The 18,006-nt window shown below is 40.2% G+C and overlaps 1 protein-coding gene across 2 annotated transcripts in view; it reads right to left on the reverse strand.

The window, feature by feature from the left end:
• Positions 1-15,976, reverse strand: part of LOC6613265 (cGMP-dependent protein kinase, isozyme 2 forms cD4/T1/T3A/T3B) — a 29,523-nt gene extending 13,547 nt beyond the window's left edge. Inside the window, exons 1-3 of one of the 2 annotated variants that reach the window (XM_032713821.1) lie at positions 15,750-15,976; positions 14,364-14,661; positions 3,236-4,799 (exon numbers count right to left, since the gene is read on the reverse strand). In XM_032713821.1, coding sequence (XP_032569712.1) covers positions 3,236-4,737 — 1,502 coding nt within the window. In that variant the 5' untranslated portion in view covers positions 4,738-4,799; positions 14,364-14,661; positions 15,750-15,976. Of the gene's footprint in view, positions 1-3,235; positions 4,800-10,064; positions 10,316-14,363; positions 14,662-15,749 lie in introns of those variants that run through there. The other variant, XM_032713822.1, reaches the window with a different exon arrangement.
• Positions 15,977-18,006: the final 2,030 nt, after the last annotated feature.

Below are 18,006 nucleotides of genomic sequence, written 5' to 3' on the forward strand. Positions count from 1 at the left end.
CTGTTGATTTAGTAACTTTAGATTAGTTTTAAGTCCTTTTTTATAACATATTTTTCAAGTGTAGACGATTCGCCCGAGGCGGTGGGTCGCTCGATGGTGTCAGCCCCGTGGGGTTTTGCCAGCGGAGCACTTTTTATATGCCTAAATTAACATTTTCTTTGGCTGCAGCACCACGCACATGCGTGGCACAATGGCGGTGGTGCCAGTGGTGCGAGTGTTGCAAGTGCTCCCAGTGGTGCCACTGCGTGTACGAGCCAAAACAATTAATAGCTTCCATTAGACCTACGGGCCGGATCGCTCGAGCGTTCCAGTTGTCGGAAGCTATAACCATTCATATGGCTATATTCGTGCGTAAATTGAATTTGAAATGTGTGCCAAGGCATGGAATGAAATTGGCTGCACCTCAGAAATACGCGGAGTCTGTCCCCAGAGAGATCTCCTGCGGATGCGGGTGCGTTCAGTTGGCGGCTGACTGGCAAACCAAATTGAAAGTGCAAATACTTAGCGGCTAAGAGCAGTTGACAATAAAAGCCAACTGGCGTCTCGGCGGGGGAATTGAAAATGGAAATTGCGCATAGAATTGCCAGCGCCAATGGAAGCGGCAAAGTGAGCTATTTTGGGTGGGGCTTGATATTTGGCTCAATCTATATCTATGTACACATGTGTATATCCATGTGTGAGACGGTTAACTATCTGTGAGATGGCAATCAAGGCATGTTTGGCAAAGAGGTGGAGACTTATCGGGATTCGGCTGCGAAAAGAAAATCTCTGCACGCCAATTTGATGTTGTTATACAAATTAAATAATAGTTAGTAGCTAGCTGCCGTTATAAGTGCATAATGACTGACTTCCTTGGGTTTTCCTTGTCTAGAAATGTGAGTGCCTAATTTTTGTATTTTCTATTGATTTATTACATGCTAACAGCTTCCAAAACTGCAATTATTTATATATTAATTAATAAGCATAAGAAAAATAGCTCATTTCATATGTACACGATCATCTTAATACTTCAATAGCAGTTTATTATTCTCTCAATCTAGCACTGCTCTAATTAGCATTATAATTGCCTGACCCACAAACTGTTTGCTTGCCATCTTGACCGCGAACACATGTATGTGCAACATGTAGCAAGTTCTAACAAAATACCCCCTGCCAGGCACGCCACTGCCCACATGACGCCACCCCTCCTGGAAATTCCACTGTGATGGCGATTTCGCACAATTTTCTGGCATTATTTATTAGATGGCCCCGTTGAAAGCCAACAAGCGACAGTTGCGTGGTGTAAATGGCCACAAAAGTACTCGGACCAACCTCAGTCTCAATCCCGATCTCTCAGATATATATACACGATATATATACATATATATAAAGCCGAGGTGGAGGCCTACGGCGCTTTTGATTTATGCCATGCAAGTGTCAAAAAATGTCCTGTTGCACACACAAGCGACGCCGTCGGCACAGATTTTGGCCAGAGATAAAATGGACCTCAATTGGCCGGCTCCGAAATGCAAAGTCTATGGGACCCCTTCTCGCCCCCCTCTACCAACCTTTTTGGCAAGTAAAATGTTTGAATGCAATTGAATTTCGCGAATTTGCCGGCGATTTTTTGTGATTGTGTCAACAGCTTGGGGTCATAAAAATTGGACGATTTAAACAAATTTGCCGCATTACTTAGCGTCCGATTCAGATTAATCTAAACCAGCTCCGTGTAAAAACTGAAGATAAATATAAGAAATAAATGTATATCGCATATAATTTTGGCATTCAGGTCTTTGAAATTACACCAATAGTACGGCTATTCACTTTATTTAATTTTTTAATATTCCTATTTTATGGCATAGCCTTGAACTCCCTGTAATTAATTGTTTGTTTAAATAAAATCACAAAAGAAGAAATTGTTATTTTTAGAAAAATGTTCGCCACAAAGCTTTCAATTATTAAAAAAAAACCCATTTAAAATAGGAAATATACATTTGTTTGTTTATGCCAAACACAATGATAATTTAAATATATTTATTTCAGCTTATCCGCAACGATGGGAAAATTCTGGAAAATATTTTAAATGGAATTTTTCGCGTATAAAAAGTAAATATCTCTGATAGCATACAAAACACAATAAAATTAAGTTATAGCTCATAAAAATTAGTCAGAAATGTGGATCAGCGGTTTTTGGACAGCGCGTGTCGCCATTTAAATGATCTGTGATCGCACATGCCCCAGTGTATTATTGAAAGGCATTCAGGAAACAGCGCCACATAGCTAAAGAATAAATATTTATGTTTTCATATGTTTTGCAGCAGACAAAGTGGGGAAAGCTGGCCAAGATCAACGACTTCCAGTGGCCAGGGTGTGAAAAGCGCGGAGCCGAAAGATCCGCCCACGCATTTTCGCAGATTTAATTTTATACTCGCTTAATTATATGGGTATATGGGCATATAGGTATGTAGTTCGGAGTAACTGCAACGAATTTTGCATGATCGAAAAATACACACACAGAAAAAAGTGTCTTAAAAAATTCGCCACAGAATGAAACGAATGTGACGCAACGTAGCGTGAGTTGGCTGCCAATTGGCAGCCTCTTTGTGGGTTGCAAATCATATATGTGGCTTATATTTTCATACGGACTTTTATATCCGAGTACTGACACTGTCCAAGGCCATTGGGCGGATTGGCAAGGGGAGGTGGGTGGTGGTGGCTGGTGCAACCCCGCCTGTCACCCCAACTCAATTTTAATAAACGCATTTTGTGGCAGGCGACACAAGCAACCGACGACAGGCGACAGGGCGCTGCTCCCAATATATGATTAAGATCGGCGCAATGACGCCTATTCCGATCGTTATCGTTTCGGCTATATAGCATCTAGTGTAAACTTTGTACATCCGTATTGGGATTGCTATAATGCAGGGCTAATCTGGGCGGCGCGATTAGGTTTCTACTGATTCTACTGTGCAAGGAAAGCCAAAGTGTTATGATTTCTACAAGCCAAACTGTCAAAATTCTCTCTTGGAGTAAAGCAAACATGCTTACTTAAGCCATTGATTAGAATATAATAATATAAGATAAAAGGCAGAGAAGTACTAAGCACACAAAGTGAAAGTAATGATTAAATTTACATAGTATCACTGATCACGCGCCATGTTGCTGAGCATCATAAAGTAAACAAATATCAATATATACAATGTGTGTATGAATAATACATAAACCCTTCTATGGATAAATGAGTCAAAGCACTCACCGCTCATCCTTGTCGTATTTGGGAAAGCTGACGTGCTCGAGGAGCAGTGAGGACTCGCTCTGTGGCTCGGCGGAGATACCCAATGCCCTCTGCCTCTGGAAATTCTGTCCCGACTTGCGGGTGGCACCTGTGGCGGTGCTGAGACCACTGCCGCCACTTCCGCCGGCTCCAGATCCCGATGCTCCGCCCGTGCCCGCACATCCGGCCGCACTGCTGCGGCTGAAGGGGAACACACTCTGGAATTTGTCCAAGTGGGACTTGAGCTCGGCTATTTCGTTGTCCTTGAACTGGAGGGCCCTTTGCATTTCCTGTATCTTGAGCTCCTTGGCCTGAATGATCTGGATGAAGCGCTCCTCCTGCGGCGAGGCGGCCACATAGTTGCTCACTATGAAGTTCGGATCCACCAGGCCCACCGGCGAGGGCGTGGCCGAGCCACCCGAACCGCTGGGCGTGCATCCCGAGATCCGCAGACTCTGCATCTGCTGCTGCAGGTTCAGCGTGGTGGGCGGCTGCAGTTGCGTGGGCGAATGGCAAGTGGCACCGGGTATCGCCACCGGTTGACTCGATCCCGGACTGGGTTGGTGGTACAGCACCGGACTTCCTTGGCTGGTGTACAGGCCCTGCGTCTGCGCCTGAAGCTGCTGCAATTGCTGATAGCGCTGCTGCAGCTGCAGCTCCTGTTGGTGCAGAAGGGTTCGGGGATCCTGGTTCAATTGCTGGGCGCCCGAGGGCGGTGTGCCATAGATCAGCGTGTGGGTCAGCACATCCGAGTGGGTAGGCGGTGCTGGTATCAGTCGCAGACCCGACGCCGTATGCTCCAGACCTATGAGACCACCAGCCGCCGGCAAGGTCACAATGCCACCCACCAGATTATTGTTGATATTGCTGTTGTTGTTGCTGCCGCTGTTGGATCCACTCGGATGGGTGTTTGTGTTATTATTATTGTTGACGATGCTCACCAGACCCAAGTCGGTTGGGAACTGATAGTTGGCGTTCGGCTCCTGCTGCATACTGGCTGCTTTTCGTAACGCCTCCGTAGTATTCGAATCGTTTCGCCTCGTGTTCAGATTGCGATCTTCGGCACTGCTGTGCCGGCGATAGCGCTGCTGTGACGACTGGGCAGGGGGCGGCGGGGGTATCTGTATCTGTATCTCTGCCGGCGACTGTATCTGTGTGTGTATCTGTCTCTGCTGCTCTACGGGTTCTATGTGCTCCCCAATGTCCGGTGGCTTGGCCTCGCTCCTGGTATCTGTATCTGTATCTCTGTCCCGCTCCCAGTCCCGATCGATTATCGCCGGCTGCAGCTTCTGGTAGTCGGCATAGAACAGATTACTAACTGGCTGTTGCAGTGGTGATTGTGGTGCTGCTGGAACAGTGGCTACATCTACATCCGCTGGACGTGGTGGTGCATCTACAGTGCCGCTGCTGTGTGGTGCATTGCTGTTGGAGTTTTGGGCTGGCCGCTTGGTTGCGAAGCACAGCCGATCAAAGCAGAAACGCATCCAGGCGGCTTTCCTGATCAACAGCCGCCACGGAAAACTCAATCAGCCAGGCGTTGGGAGCCCTACAAAATAATAAACCAAAGAGTGCATAAATAAAACGAATAATAAATACAGCAAAACATTCTAGGCAGATAATAAAATACAACCCGCAATAAACAAAACAGAAATATTATCTATTTTCCATTGAAAGTTTTTTGCGTGCGACTTTTATAATATTATAATAATATTGTAAACATGAATCACATTGAGACAGAGTGCCAATCAGGCTATTATGAAATCTAATCGCTGGCTAATCAGTCGAATTGAACTGATTTACGATCGATGGTTTAACACGATTGTTTAATTAACAATTTATGCAGGGCAATTCCTTGCAACAAAACAAAGCTTTTACACTAAGAACAAAGTTTTAATCAAATAATTAATATAAAATAGTGGTTTTCTACAGTGTACACATGCTTGCCCAAATTCCCATGGCTGGCAAAAATTATCACAATATTCAACAAAATTCGGTTATCATTTCCCCTGGATACACAACTTGTTGGACAACTTGACAATGTCTTCGCCGTTTTGTGGTTTTTTTTTTCTGTTTTTTTGGGCACCGACACGCCTTAAGCCCTTCAAGATAAGACAGCCGACAAATTGTCGACGCTTTGTGAAAGAATTCCAAATAGCAGAAGCGAAGCTCGCACATTTTTTTATTATTTACATATTTGCGTGGCCTTTGCCATTGTTTTCGGACACGTTTAGACAATAATTCAAGTGGAATGAGCGGGCTAAAAATAAATCCATCTAAAGTTAAACATGGCCTGGCCAACTTATAAACAAAGCACACAGAAACCCTATAAACAAGTGTGGCTGGTTTCGCTTTCCACTTCATAGAAAAAGCAGTCGAAATTCGCAAGTGGGACGATCACTTGGGTACACCGAGTGGGTTAACTGAAGATCAGCTACCAAAATTATTTTGCGGTTGAGCATGGCCGAAAGTGAACGAAAAGCTGCCGAACAAGATCAACCTGACTGGTTAAGAGAACGCTTTAATATTGAACAGTAGATGTAAGCTTGACTTTTTATTGTTATTGCAAAGTTAATCAAGAAGAGCTAAAATGCATATAATATAGCATAAAGATTAATATAAATGCGTGTCATGCAGCACTTAATTAGTGAGAACAAATATATAAATTAAATCTGATAAAGTATAAACATATATTTCCTGGCTTAAGAATGGGAAGACAAATTGGGCACATAAAAAAATTAAGTTATTTTTTAAAGATATGAACAAGTTTTATGGCCAGAAAAACGATGATCGTTTAAGCAGCATGCCAAAAAAGCCTTCGCAAAAAAAGACAAAGATCCGTTTGGAAACCCGTTCAAGTCCACATAGTTCGGCGATCATTTGTTCAAGTAGCTCGATTCAGCTCGATTTTGGACTCATCCAAGTGGATCTGAGAATTCGCCAGACTCTTGACTTCGATTACATCGAAAACGATCGCTTTAGACGGCCATTAGCATGTTAATGATCGCACTGCCGATTAATGTGCGATTTGTATGCCGTGCTATTTATACGCCGACACTCCATAAACAATGCCAAACGACATTCAGGTGGGGGTGGTGGGTGGTTGGAACTCCAGGCGGACGCCCTCAAAGTGCGGGCAATTATCTATCTGTAATTACCCGCAAATTTGCTAAATGCAATTGTAGATCTACATCACACTGAAATAGCGAAATATTGAAACACTGACACAACGAATTGAGACAATTGAGGATGGAATGGTGCTGTCTGTGGGTATTTTTTATTTATAGAACACAATTGAGGGTCCACTCAAAATCATCATCATCATCGTAGTTCCCCGCATATTTGTCTCGTCTGCTCGATGGGTTTTCAATGAATTCGCTGCTCGTGATCGAAGGCAGCTTTTGGGCCACTTAAGCGCAATTACGAGTGCAATTTGTTTCCATCTCGGGCGCATAAATAAGCAATAAGACAGCAGGAGACAGACGAGGCGTATACGTAATATTTTAAACGATTTTATGCTTTTATTGTCATTTAAATGATTTTCGCTTCGGTGGCAACACTGGCAAACAGGTTCTTGTTTAATTTTAATTAGTATTATGAAAACATTTATTAAACGGCAGCACGAAACCCGAAATCTTCCAAATGTCAACTCGCTTTTTGGATGGAGGGTATTAACATCGATCGATCGCGAGTTCATTCATGCCTCTGATAACAGGCCAAAGCCGAGTCAACCACACGCCCGCAGAGAATATAAATATATTGCTTTAAAAATAATGAGTAATTGTAGGGAGGTCTTTGCATATTATACATAGCATCGTATCGCTGGCCATTTAGGGAAGTTCTGAGCCTCGGCGTGACTGGCCATGCAAATTGCGAGTTTGCAACAACTCACGATGGCAGATAGCGCAATTAGTGTGTCATTATGATCGCAGATAAGGATACAGGTTGTGAGCAGTCTACAATTAAAGCTGTTGGCCAGCAAATTTACATAGATCGGTATCTATTAATATTTTGAGCAGCAGAAGAGATGGATATCTGTGAGATACTTAGCTGCTGGTAAGGTGTTGAATTAAGTGAACTCGATTTATCCTGTTGAGATATGGATCGATCCCCAAAACATATTAACTTACTTGTCCCTGATAAATAAAGAATGCAATGGAATGGTGGATGCTTCGATTTGAATCCTTGGAAGCTAGATATACAATTCCTAATTGAGACCAAGTTAAATCAGACATCTTGCATCCTTGAGCTCTGCGATCCATCAAAGTCAATCGCAGTGATCAGCATTCAAATCGCTTTTCCCGAACGTTCAGCTTGGCCCCATGGCAAATTGTGATCATTGTCGTCGTTGCTAATCAAAAGTGACATTTGCGATCATCAGGAGATCCCAAACAAATATTCCGAATGTCCCGGCTGTCAATCAGCGAGAGAGACGGCAACAGGGCGGGGCGAAAGAGACGGGCATAGAAGCGGGCATGAGTGACAGGCGGAGACAGCATGTTAAACACCGGTAGCAACAAATAGCTACATCAACTTAATGGGCATGCCAAAAATGCGCCACATTCGAATCGTTTAAACATTTAAACATAATTAAGCGGTTAGTCAGCCAATGACGATCTTTCCCTCGTATTGAGACATCAATTGAGAGTTATGTCAGCCGTATTTGGAAATGCCATCTTCTGAATACATATATGTATGTATGTTTGCTACGAGACTGCCATAATTATAGGTTTCAATTACTGGTGAGTGCCCGGCGCTTCCTCAAAAAGCGAACAAACAAACTCACAAGAAGCCGCTCCAAATTGAAACAAGAATTCTCCGGATTTCTACTAGATATGCGAAGCGAACATATATAAATTGATTCTCGGCCGGAATTCATTCCAATCCATTTCACTCCATTCAATTCCATTTACGCCGTTAGCGTGCAATTATTCAACTTATTTTCAATTTCAATTTTCGAATTTCGTTGCTTCGTTTGTGCAATACATACAATCAATAAAAATGCAATAAAAATTCAACTTGAAACGCGAGCCTAAGTCGTAAATTTCGCAAGAAGTCTGTTTTTAGACTGACCTGACCCCCTGCAAAGAAAAATAATCGAAGCATGTGATTTTGAGGGGACTTAACCTCAAAATCGAGCCAATGTCGAGGATCGTGTATATAAGTTTGTATTCAGAGTAATTTGCGGCTAGTTTTCAGTTCTGTCGATTTGTTTATCGTTTATTTTCGGCTTACAAATGTTCATTAGTCCCGGCGACACGTCGGTTGATCGATCGCCATGCCGAAGGCAATTGATCGCCTGATAACACTCGAAAGACATTCAGATACGGCCAGACTAGTGACTAGATTTAGGCGGCTAGTGGGCATTAAGCGAGCTCTAACTACGGATACGGATACCACATTGCGTATGGCGAAAATTGGTATGAAACGCACGTTCAATCAATTAAGCCTTCGCACAGCTGGATTGCAACTCCGCCTGGTTGACAAAATTCGGAATCGGTCCCATTTCGGGGTGAGTCACCGAAGGTTGAGGAAGGGATTATTTGACATTTGATTTGAGTGGCGAAAAAGGTTCGGTGAAGGTATTTTAAGTACTATTAGGCCTCCAGTTGTCAGAAATAAAGCCCAGATGGGCACTCAAAATAATATAAATAGCAATAATATGTTCTGTGCTGCCTTTCGAATAATTAATTGGGTCAAAGTCAAAGAGTCAAATAGCAATCAAACCCGAAATTTGATTTTCTTAGTCCAGAAGGCATTCTGTCATGTTCCGAACCCTCGTAAATAGTTTGTTTACATATGGTACTGATAATTCCAGTCTTTCTCGAGCATAAGACAATTATAAGACCATAAAAGTTCTTAACAAAAAATGCCAGCTCAAAAGACCGGCGGTGTGTGATCAAACAAGTTCTAATCAAACCGTTTTTGCTTATGAGCCACTCAAATTACTCGAGACTTCTGCCAGTCATGTGGTAATCCAATGAAAAATGGATAAATAATGATATGGCGATGTGTGAAAAAACCAAAGTTAATAAATCTCAGTGGCTCTGTTTATAAATTAAAACCAATAATAAGCCACTATTGCCTTCTAGCCAAGTTAAAACCAACTTGCAATCATGCTAAACTCGTTGGATTGATACCGTATGGCTATTTCAATGGATCGAACATCTTTATTTAGACTCCGCAGTCCGTTCGTTAATATAGAGTTGTTAAGGCATTCCTAATGATCCTAACGATGATCAAACCAGCTAATCAACCGTCACACTTTTTTGTACATTGCTCCTAGTTTCCTCGGAGGAAACCCACTTGACGACCAATGGATACAACTCTGGATTCTGGACCCCACAACAAGTGCATCTATCATTTTCCCGTCCCCTTTTCAGATCTCCTCTACCATTCGAAGTGCCAGTTGTTAGCTACTAAATGCACAGCGAGAAAATATGACACAGTTGGAAAGCACAGTATTTTCCTTTCCTTTTAAGTTTCTCGATCAAAGCAGTGACTTCCGTCATTATAAACATAGTAATAGATCATAAAGCGACACTAACTAATTTCTTTGCGTGTTTTTTTTTATGAATTTAATGCCTGGTGGTCACTTGAAGACTTGAAGAGCGTTGTGCCTGTCACATGACTGTCTTCAGGAGCAACTCTTCACCAAGAACTTTTTTTTCCTTTTTGCTCTGGCATTAATTAATACATCGATCCACACACACACACGCACACACAGTCTTGGTAAGGAAAATTGGCCGCCTGGGAGCGATGCGATGTACGAGGGGAAAAAAAAAGAATCGTAAAAGGAAATTGGCTGTTTTACCTTTGAGAGGCTGGCAAAATTCTCGTTAACAATTTGCACTTTTAATGAGCCAAAACCAAGTGTAACACACGCACTCGCACAAGCACACCCGATAGCCGTTAAGATTCCGATCCGCTGTTTAATTAGTTGGAGCCGTTGCTTCTCAAGCGCTTTGTTACGTTTCTTTTTTTTATTTTTTGTTAATTCGATTTCTTATTTTGTACTTTGTCAATCACCGAAATGTACGTTTGTACGTTTGCGTGCCTGCGACTTCCGTTGTTGATCGACTGAGCGACGCTCGAGAACTGTTTTTTCGCCGCGAGTGTTGGGAAGCACATACGATCGTAAGATCGTAAGCCTATCGATAACATAGTTGACTGACTGTCGTCGGTTATCGAAGTGAACCCAAAGCAAAGCCAGCCGAACCCCAGAAGCGTTTGCTTGTCGTTCCGTTCCATTCGTTTGTGGTTGTCGCTTAAATTAAAACTCGGAATTTGGCTTAAACCAGTTGGGTGCACGCACACTATGTGCCAGCATATATAAATTCATATCAATATGTCCACGCCTCGCCTGTGATTCGTGCGTTGGCCAGCCGATCGTTCAAATAAAATAATAGTAGCACACCACTCACACACACACACACACACACACGGCCTGAGTTGGAAAAATTGCATTGGCAGTTATCTAATTGCTGGCTGGCATGCTAGAATGAAAAGCGTTGCGGTGCAAAAAGTAGCAAATAACACCATCTAGTATCGAAAGTATGTACTTCCAGGCGCACGCACCGCGGACCGGCACTGGTGTTACTCTAGATCCCCTACTTGCATATTCATGAACAGCCCTGGGCTGTTGGGATAGCTTAGCTTCGTGGGTAATTTAAAGGATATGCGGTTGACATCTTAATTCGGGGGCAGCACTTGCAGGTTGATATAAATAACATACAAAACTGCTAAATGTTACATTTTTTAACCGAAAACTGCAATTTGGGTAAAAATCACGTATACGCCAGGTGTGCGCAGGTAAAAGTGTGCTATTAAACAGGAGCTGAGTCACCTACGCTAAATACTTGTGTCTCATAACTCTCGACTTAGCACACAATTTGAATATCCTAAGTCATTCTTGATTTGCATGCTCCTAGAAAATATTACGCATACGCCGTGTTGACAGCCCTAGGCAATATATCGTAAACTATGCTCCAACTCACGAGACTGCACTCAATGGATGATTTAGTGCAGATCACTTCATAAATCATATCCTGTAGCTCATGCGGAATTTCGACATGGCCAAATTGTTCGCCGCTTATTCTCTTTTTATGTCATAATTACAAAAGCCTGTTGGTCGAAATTGCTGCGGAAAACGTTTAGGGGAACTGATTTATTTATTACGAACAGCATTACGGGGGCATGTAAACAAAACCGAACTGGAATTATTATCAACTCAACGCAGGCGGAATAGAAGCGGGAAAAAATAGAGGAGGAAATTGAGTCGGGCATGCAACAATCATTTCACGTGGGACGTGATTTAAGCAAAAATCAAAACATTATTAAATTGTTTACATGCAAATCCAATTGGAAATCGTGGCAAATGTGCCGTGGAAGATTTCCAAACACTAAACAAAATTGAGGAATATTGAGGAAGTTTTCATGATAAAGAAAAATATGCCACATATATATTATTGAATTTTTATAAGCATGTTAAATTCTTATTTATGTACAAAGTGTTTTAGTTATCTATAATAAAATCAATAACATTTTTTTTATGTGGATAAAGAAAGGAAGTATCATTTATTATCATGCCTGGTTAATTGAGCTGATTGGCACACAGTGGCGCACCAAAAGGGGATTTTAACATATAAATGAATACAAATGGCATTGATTACTTAACCATTATTTTGTTTACCTTGCATATAAAGAAAACAAAATGAGTCATGTTGTTTATTTAGCTTATATACTCTTAACCCCTTTGTTTAGTTTCTCCACCCCTCAAAATCCATTCAGTGGCCTGCATTTACTTTTATTAGATTGTTCCGATACAAACTGTTGTTGTCACTGGATTTTGTTTGTATTTGGCGACATTGACGCTATTGATAAGGCGTCATGAGAGTTGCCAGTGAGCGTAGGTAATAATTATATATATTTTATTTAATTGGTGCAATCGGATGGGAAAGGTTATTTGGGCGGCAACAGTGCAGTAGTGACAACACCCGCCCAGTTTTGCTTTATGTCAATTCTATATGCAACTTTGGGTTGGGCATGGTTTAAAATAAGATATTGACTTGGTGAGTTAAAAAAAATTTGTCAATTATAAGAATGCGAAGTAACTATAATACAAAGAAAAACTTGTTTTTTTAATATGTTACAAAAACGTTAGAAACATTTTTTACATTTTCCTGCTTTAAAAATTCTTATTTCCTTATATTCAAATTTGGTTAATCCGTTACATTTTCGAAATGGAAGCTTTCACTTGTAGGCAGCGATAAAAAAAGCTTATAGACTTGCAAGCTCAAAACTCAAGAGCTTTTTCAGTTAGTGATGACAGCGAAATAAAATATATCGATAAGGGAAACCAGGTTAAATTTAAATATAAAATTTAGAAATAAATTACAATTAGTCTTCCTATTAGTATAAGTCAAAGCTTAAATCCAATTTAACTTCAAAAAGTAAAATGGAGTCTTTAAATATATAAAATGTCATGTGTTCAAGATCCCAAGCTAAGAGAATTTCGGCAATCTTAAGAGCATTTTTCTCTTAAAGTCTCCGATTGGAATGTTCTACTTCCATTCCGTTCCTTCAAAACAGCTGTGCGCCGAAACCACTTTTCAAATAAACAAGTTTCATTGATGAAAAATCAAATTGGTGCTAATTTTTTTGCAAACTGATTGGCGTAGAGTTTTTCTTTGTCGTTTTTACTGTTGAAAATTGGCCAACTTGACATAAATTTGATATGCAGCTTACACAAGAATGTGCTTCTTGAAATTCTACCTTAACGGGGGCTAACAAATTCGTTTAGCGGGTAAAATTGCAATTTGCTATGGCGGGGCATAAAGATTGCGAAAATTCGGGTGGAATGGATCCCAAAAATTGAAATTTTTACAAATTGTTTATTTTTCGTGCCATAAATGCTTTGCCAAATGATTTCTCGGATAAACAAACACATAAACGATTCGCTTACCACTACTATCTACACAAATTTTTGATTTATGGAATTTCAAAACTAATGATCATAAAATAAAATGCAGAAGCGAAATAATGGTGGCATGTAATTTCATTTCTGCTCCGTATTCCCCATATCCAAATACCCCCCATTCACGACTTAACTTTGAAGCTTAGATAAGAAGGAATTACCATTCAAGAGTCCAATTTCGAACTGCGACTTAGTTTCTGGAAGTCTGGAAGAAAATCAATTTAAGACCAGGCAAATGGCTTTGCAAATTTATTACTCCGCTTCGAACGAGTTGTTGTGCAACTTCTAGAATTACCTCCGATAAGGGAACCCTTTCCTTATAATTACCCAATATGTATGTATAGGTATATTTCTACGTTCGAAATCTGCGCAGTTGTAAAACAGAGTCTATACACACCCTCACACCTAAAATCGATCGAATACCAATTTAATGGCACAGTGTCAGCAATTTTTCACCGTTGCCTGGTTGGTTTGTTTGTTAAACTTTATGACAAAATGCTAAAAATAAACTAGCAAACAAAGCGAAAAGTGAGCAGCAGTAACTGAAACAACAACTGAGCTTTGTTTCCTGTGATTCGCTATGAACGTGAATGTGCAATAAATGCGGACAAAGAATTTCAAGATTTCAAGAAACTGTCGATAGAGATATACCCGACTTATCCTTGGAATGTCCTTGAGAAGTGGTTCGATAAGCGGAGGGTTTTTACTTCAGATAGAACATATAAAATTTACTCATACTAGTGAAAGTTTTTGATAAAATTCGAAAACGATATGGAAGTAACCTTCCTTCAGATCGTTTATCATTAAGGAAGTCTACCTATTGTTTTACTAACTTTTCGTGATTTATCTTATCTGTTTTTGGGCACGATCACTTTCGGCAGAAAAGGGATTAAAGACCCTGAGCCTTAATTGTTTATTCAAAGCACGGACCAGAAAAAGACAGCACTGGAGCAGTCGAAAGAGATGGGTATATAGACAAAAGGGCGCCTTGGCGAAAAAAAATTATTCAAAGGCCGAACGATTGTGCAATCACAAAGTTCGTAGGCGGCATAAATCCAAAAATAAACAATAAGTATGAATAAATAAGCTGCTGTTCGACAACAGCGGACAGTAATTGCATATTAAAATGGAGCTTACATGTTGGACGAAAGTGATGTAAATGTTATGCTTCCAGTCGCAGAGAATCGCTCTCTTTTCTTCTTGTTGTTGCGATCAGCCGGCTTTTGCGAAGAAAGTTTCTCCGTTTCCACTTGTTGATTTGTGATCGGCCCTCTCGCTCGCGCACTCTTCAGTTTCCTCGTTAATTCACAGGAAGCACAGAATTAAGGCCGAAAATATATTTATAAATGAAATGCAGGCGGCACACGAAACTTCGCCATCAATTTAGACGGCCTGCACTTTTGTTTTCTCGAGTCTTTCCACTTGCGTTGCGTTTCTATGAAATTGGGCATTAAAATTTAAATGCTATTAGCCGCAGAACACGAACACGAAAGATTGGGAAATGAAATGAAGGAGAGAAAGAGAGAAAGATCTCTCACTCGTCGCTGTTATTGTTATCACCTGAGTCGAATACAGTGGCACCCGCACTTGAAGGTCAAAACAAGACGGAGCTTTTACCAATTGTATACAATAGTTCACTGATATCGATTTAATAATTGTATTGGATTAAAGAACAATCGATTTGTTAATATTTGTGATCTTGCTTCATCTGATACTTTAAGTCAAGCCCCACTGTACTCTCTCTCGCGGATTTTATCGCTCACTCTTTTTGTTTTCAGTTCACTCTCTCTCGCTCCGCATAGTTTGACTTGTTGTTGTTTCTGGCAGCGTAGCGTAGTTAACTTGAGCGGCAGCAACAACAACATCAGCCATACTTGTTGCTAAAAATAGAAGCGGCGGCGAGACAGAAACAGAAAACAGAAAAACAGCGCGGCAGAATAAAATATGAAAAGGCGCACAAATTGGAAAAAAATTTTACATGACGAGCAACAAAAACAAGCAGCAAGTAACAAAAAGGAGGTGGAGTAGTTACAACAACAACTGAGCTTCTGTTGAAATATATAAGAGAAAAGAAAGGCAAAGAGGCAGATCGGCGAAGAAAGGAAATGCGACGCAAAACTGCAGTCAAGGAATTAGTTGGAAAGATGGACTGGAAAGTGTCAAGTTTAGCAGGGAAAATTCGTCAGCTGAAGTGCGACAGAGACAGAGCGAGCGAGCAGCAAACAAGTGATTTTCCATGCAATTAGTTGCAGGCTGCATTTGAATTAATAATTTTCCACTTTGAAATCACAAACTAAAAGAGAGCCGCTCTCTCTTCCATTCTCTTCGCTTAAAACACTAAAACTGCATTCACAATTCACGTTTCTCTAAAATTCAGTCAACTTTAGCCGCTGCCTTTGCTTTAATTGCTTTTTAAGGCAAATAGTTGCACATATGGAAAACGCTAGTTGTTGTTTTATTTTAGAATTCAGAATTGAGCACAAATGCTAGATCGTACGACTAGCGAAAGCAGCAACAACTAACCAAGTGGCACGCACACACAAACACAAGTCGTTGAAAAACCGCCGAACTAAATGGCGATGTGGATTATTGTGATAAACGCTAATGCCATCATATATATATTTATTTTTCTTTTAATAAGAACTTGTGCCAAGATTAGCAGGAAAACCACGCGTTGCATTGATTCTTATAAAAATGCCGCAAAAGTCAATTCCGAGCACGATCGCAACAAACAACAACCGCACACCACGAGAAATTCCAACAGACTGAAACTGAAACAAACAACGTACTCGCTACCACTACTCGATACTCTAAAATAAAGAGCACATTAGCACTTTTTTCTCTCTTTAATTAAAAAAATTATATTCTCTTCTGTTGCAATGTTATGAATTTGCGTTGGTATAAAAAAAATAAAATAATATATTATATTCAATCCTTTATTCAAATTAATTGTTTAAACAAATAAAAAATAAAAATTTTAAAAAAGTGTAAAGTTTAATAACATAAGCACATATTAAATAGCCCAATTCCCAACATCTCAGAGAAGATGTAGCAGTTTGATTTTAATAATCATGCCGAATGAAATCATCATTTAAGTTGGTCAAGATCGGTCTTAAATTAATCTAGTATTATAAATTGGCAATACAGGATTAACTTTACGCCATGATTTATTCAACTTTTCTCGCATACTTTTGGAACTAATAGCACAGAACGCCTTTCTGTTTATGAAAAAGAGTGTTGGTTTCCGGAACTAATACAGCGCCATTTGCCATTTCAGTGATTTCTACCTTATGTTTTACGTTACTTTTCACATTTATTATACATGTAAGATGTAGATTTTTACAGAAACTGTCCGTCATATATATGTAAATATGTGTATGTATAGGTATTTTAGAGCCATTTTCTGCTCATATGTAGGGGTGGAGCCTGAGAAGAGAGAAAATCCCAACAGGGGAATAAGAAACTGGGAAATTGTACTATTTAACTCGTTTCGTAAGAGGGTATACTAGGTTTGTTAAGAAGTAGGTAGAATGAATTTTCCGATCTTTTATGTTACATATAAAGAAATTTTTTGGAACATGTTTAAAAATAAAAAATGTTTAATTAAACATTAATGAATAAGTAACATATTGTTAAAACTATATTAATTTAAATGGGTATTTATGTACAATTTCGTAAGGTTTGAACAATCCAAGGATCTTTGGTCGGGAATTTACCTCAAGAAGGCGTTGCAAACTTAAGACCACCCACCCCCAGTATTGTGCCACCCCTCCTCACTTCATCATCCTCTTTTCACCCCTCTGCCGCTGTTGCAGTCGACGTCGCTGGGAGAAGGAAAGAGATAGCAGCTGGGAGAAAGGACAAAAGGAGAAACGGGTCTGTGGAAAAGGAGGAGGAGAAAGTAGAGGAAAAGTGAGGCGGCGGCAAAAGTTGATTAGATGGATTTCGTTTGGTTTTTGTGTTTTTAATCACACACCAATTTCATTTATTAAATCTTCGCATCAGCATTTCATTTCTCGCATTCCCTCTCTTTCTCTTTCCCTCTTTCCGTCTATTTCGCTTGTGCAGTGCTTTTCTTGTTTGGCTTTGCGACGGCATTTTTGTATTTTCTGTACCGTAGTGTTTGCTCGTTTGGCCTTCTCTTTTTCTCACACTCCTGTTTGTTTGTTTGTTGTTTTCCCGTTCACTCATTGTCACGAGCAATTTCACTCTCTCCACCCCCACCACCCCCCTCTCTGCTCCTCTTTTGGCCCAGGCAAAACTTTTTGCAAAATGAAATTGTTTTCGTATTAACAATTTCATTAAAATTAAATTACTTTTATTATTCCGACAGAATCAGACAAACGAAAGGAGAAAAAAGCCAGCCTCCCCTGCCTCTCCCAACCCCCTTTCAGCCATTTTGGGCCCCCATTCCCCCATTCTACCCCCTTACAATAAGCCAAAAGCTTTTGCCGTCTGTTTTCTTCAGCTGTCAAACAAATTAATTGCGCTTTTAATTAATTTTTGGTTCAAGAGTGGAAAGATGTGATCCGATGATCTTATAATATATAATATACAAAAAGCTAAATTGTTTAGTAAATAAAAAAGTAACAAAATTGTTACCCTTTCTTCGAAAAAAAAAAACACTTATTTCTTGCAATAAAATAAGATAACTCGTAAATAAGAAATTCGCCACTTATGTACAGCCGTATAATAAATAAAATATCATAAAAGCGATACCGCAATTCCCAATAAATAACATTGAATAAGCGCCAATCCATATCCTTTTGGGCCGCAGCTC

The sequence above is a fragment of the Drosophila sechellia genome, chromosome 2L (assembly GCF_004382195.2).
Source record: "Drosophila sechellia strain sech25 chromosome 2L, ASM438219v1, whole genome shotgun sequence".
Lineage (NCBI taxonomy): Eukaryota > Metazoa > Arthropoda > Insecta > Diptera > Drosophilidae > Drosophila > Drosophila sechellia.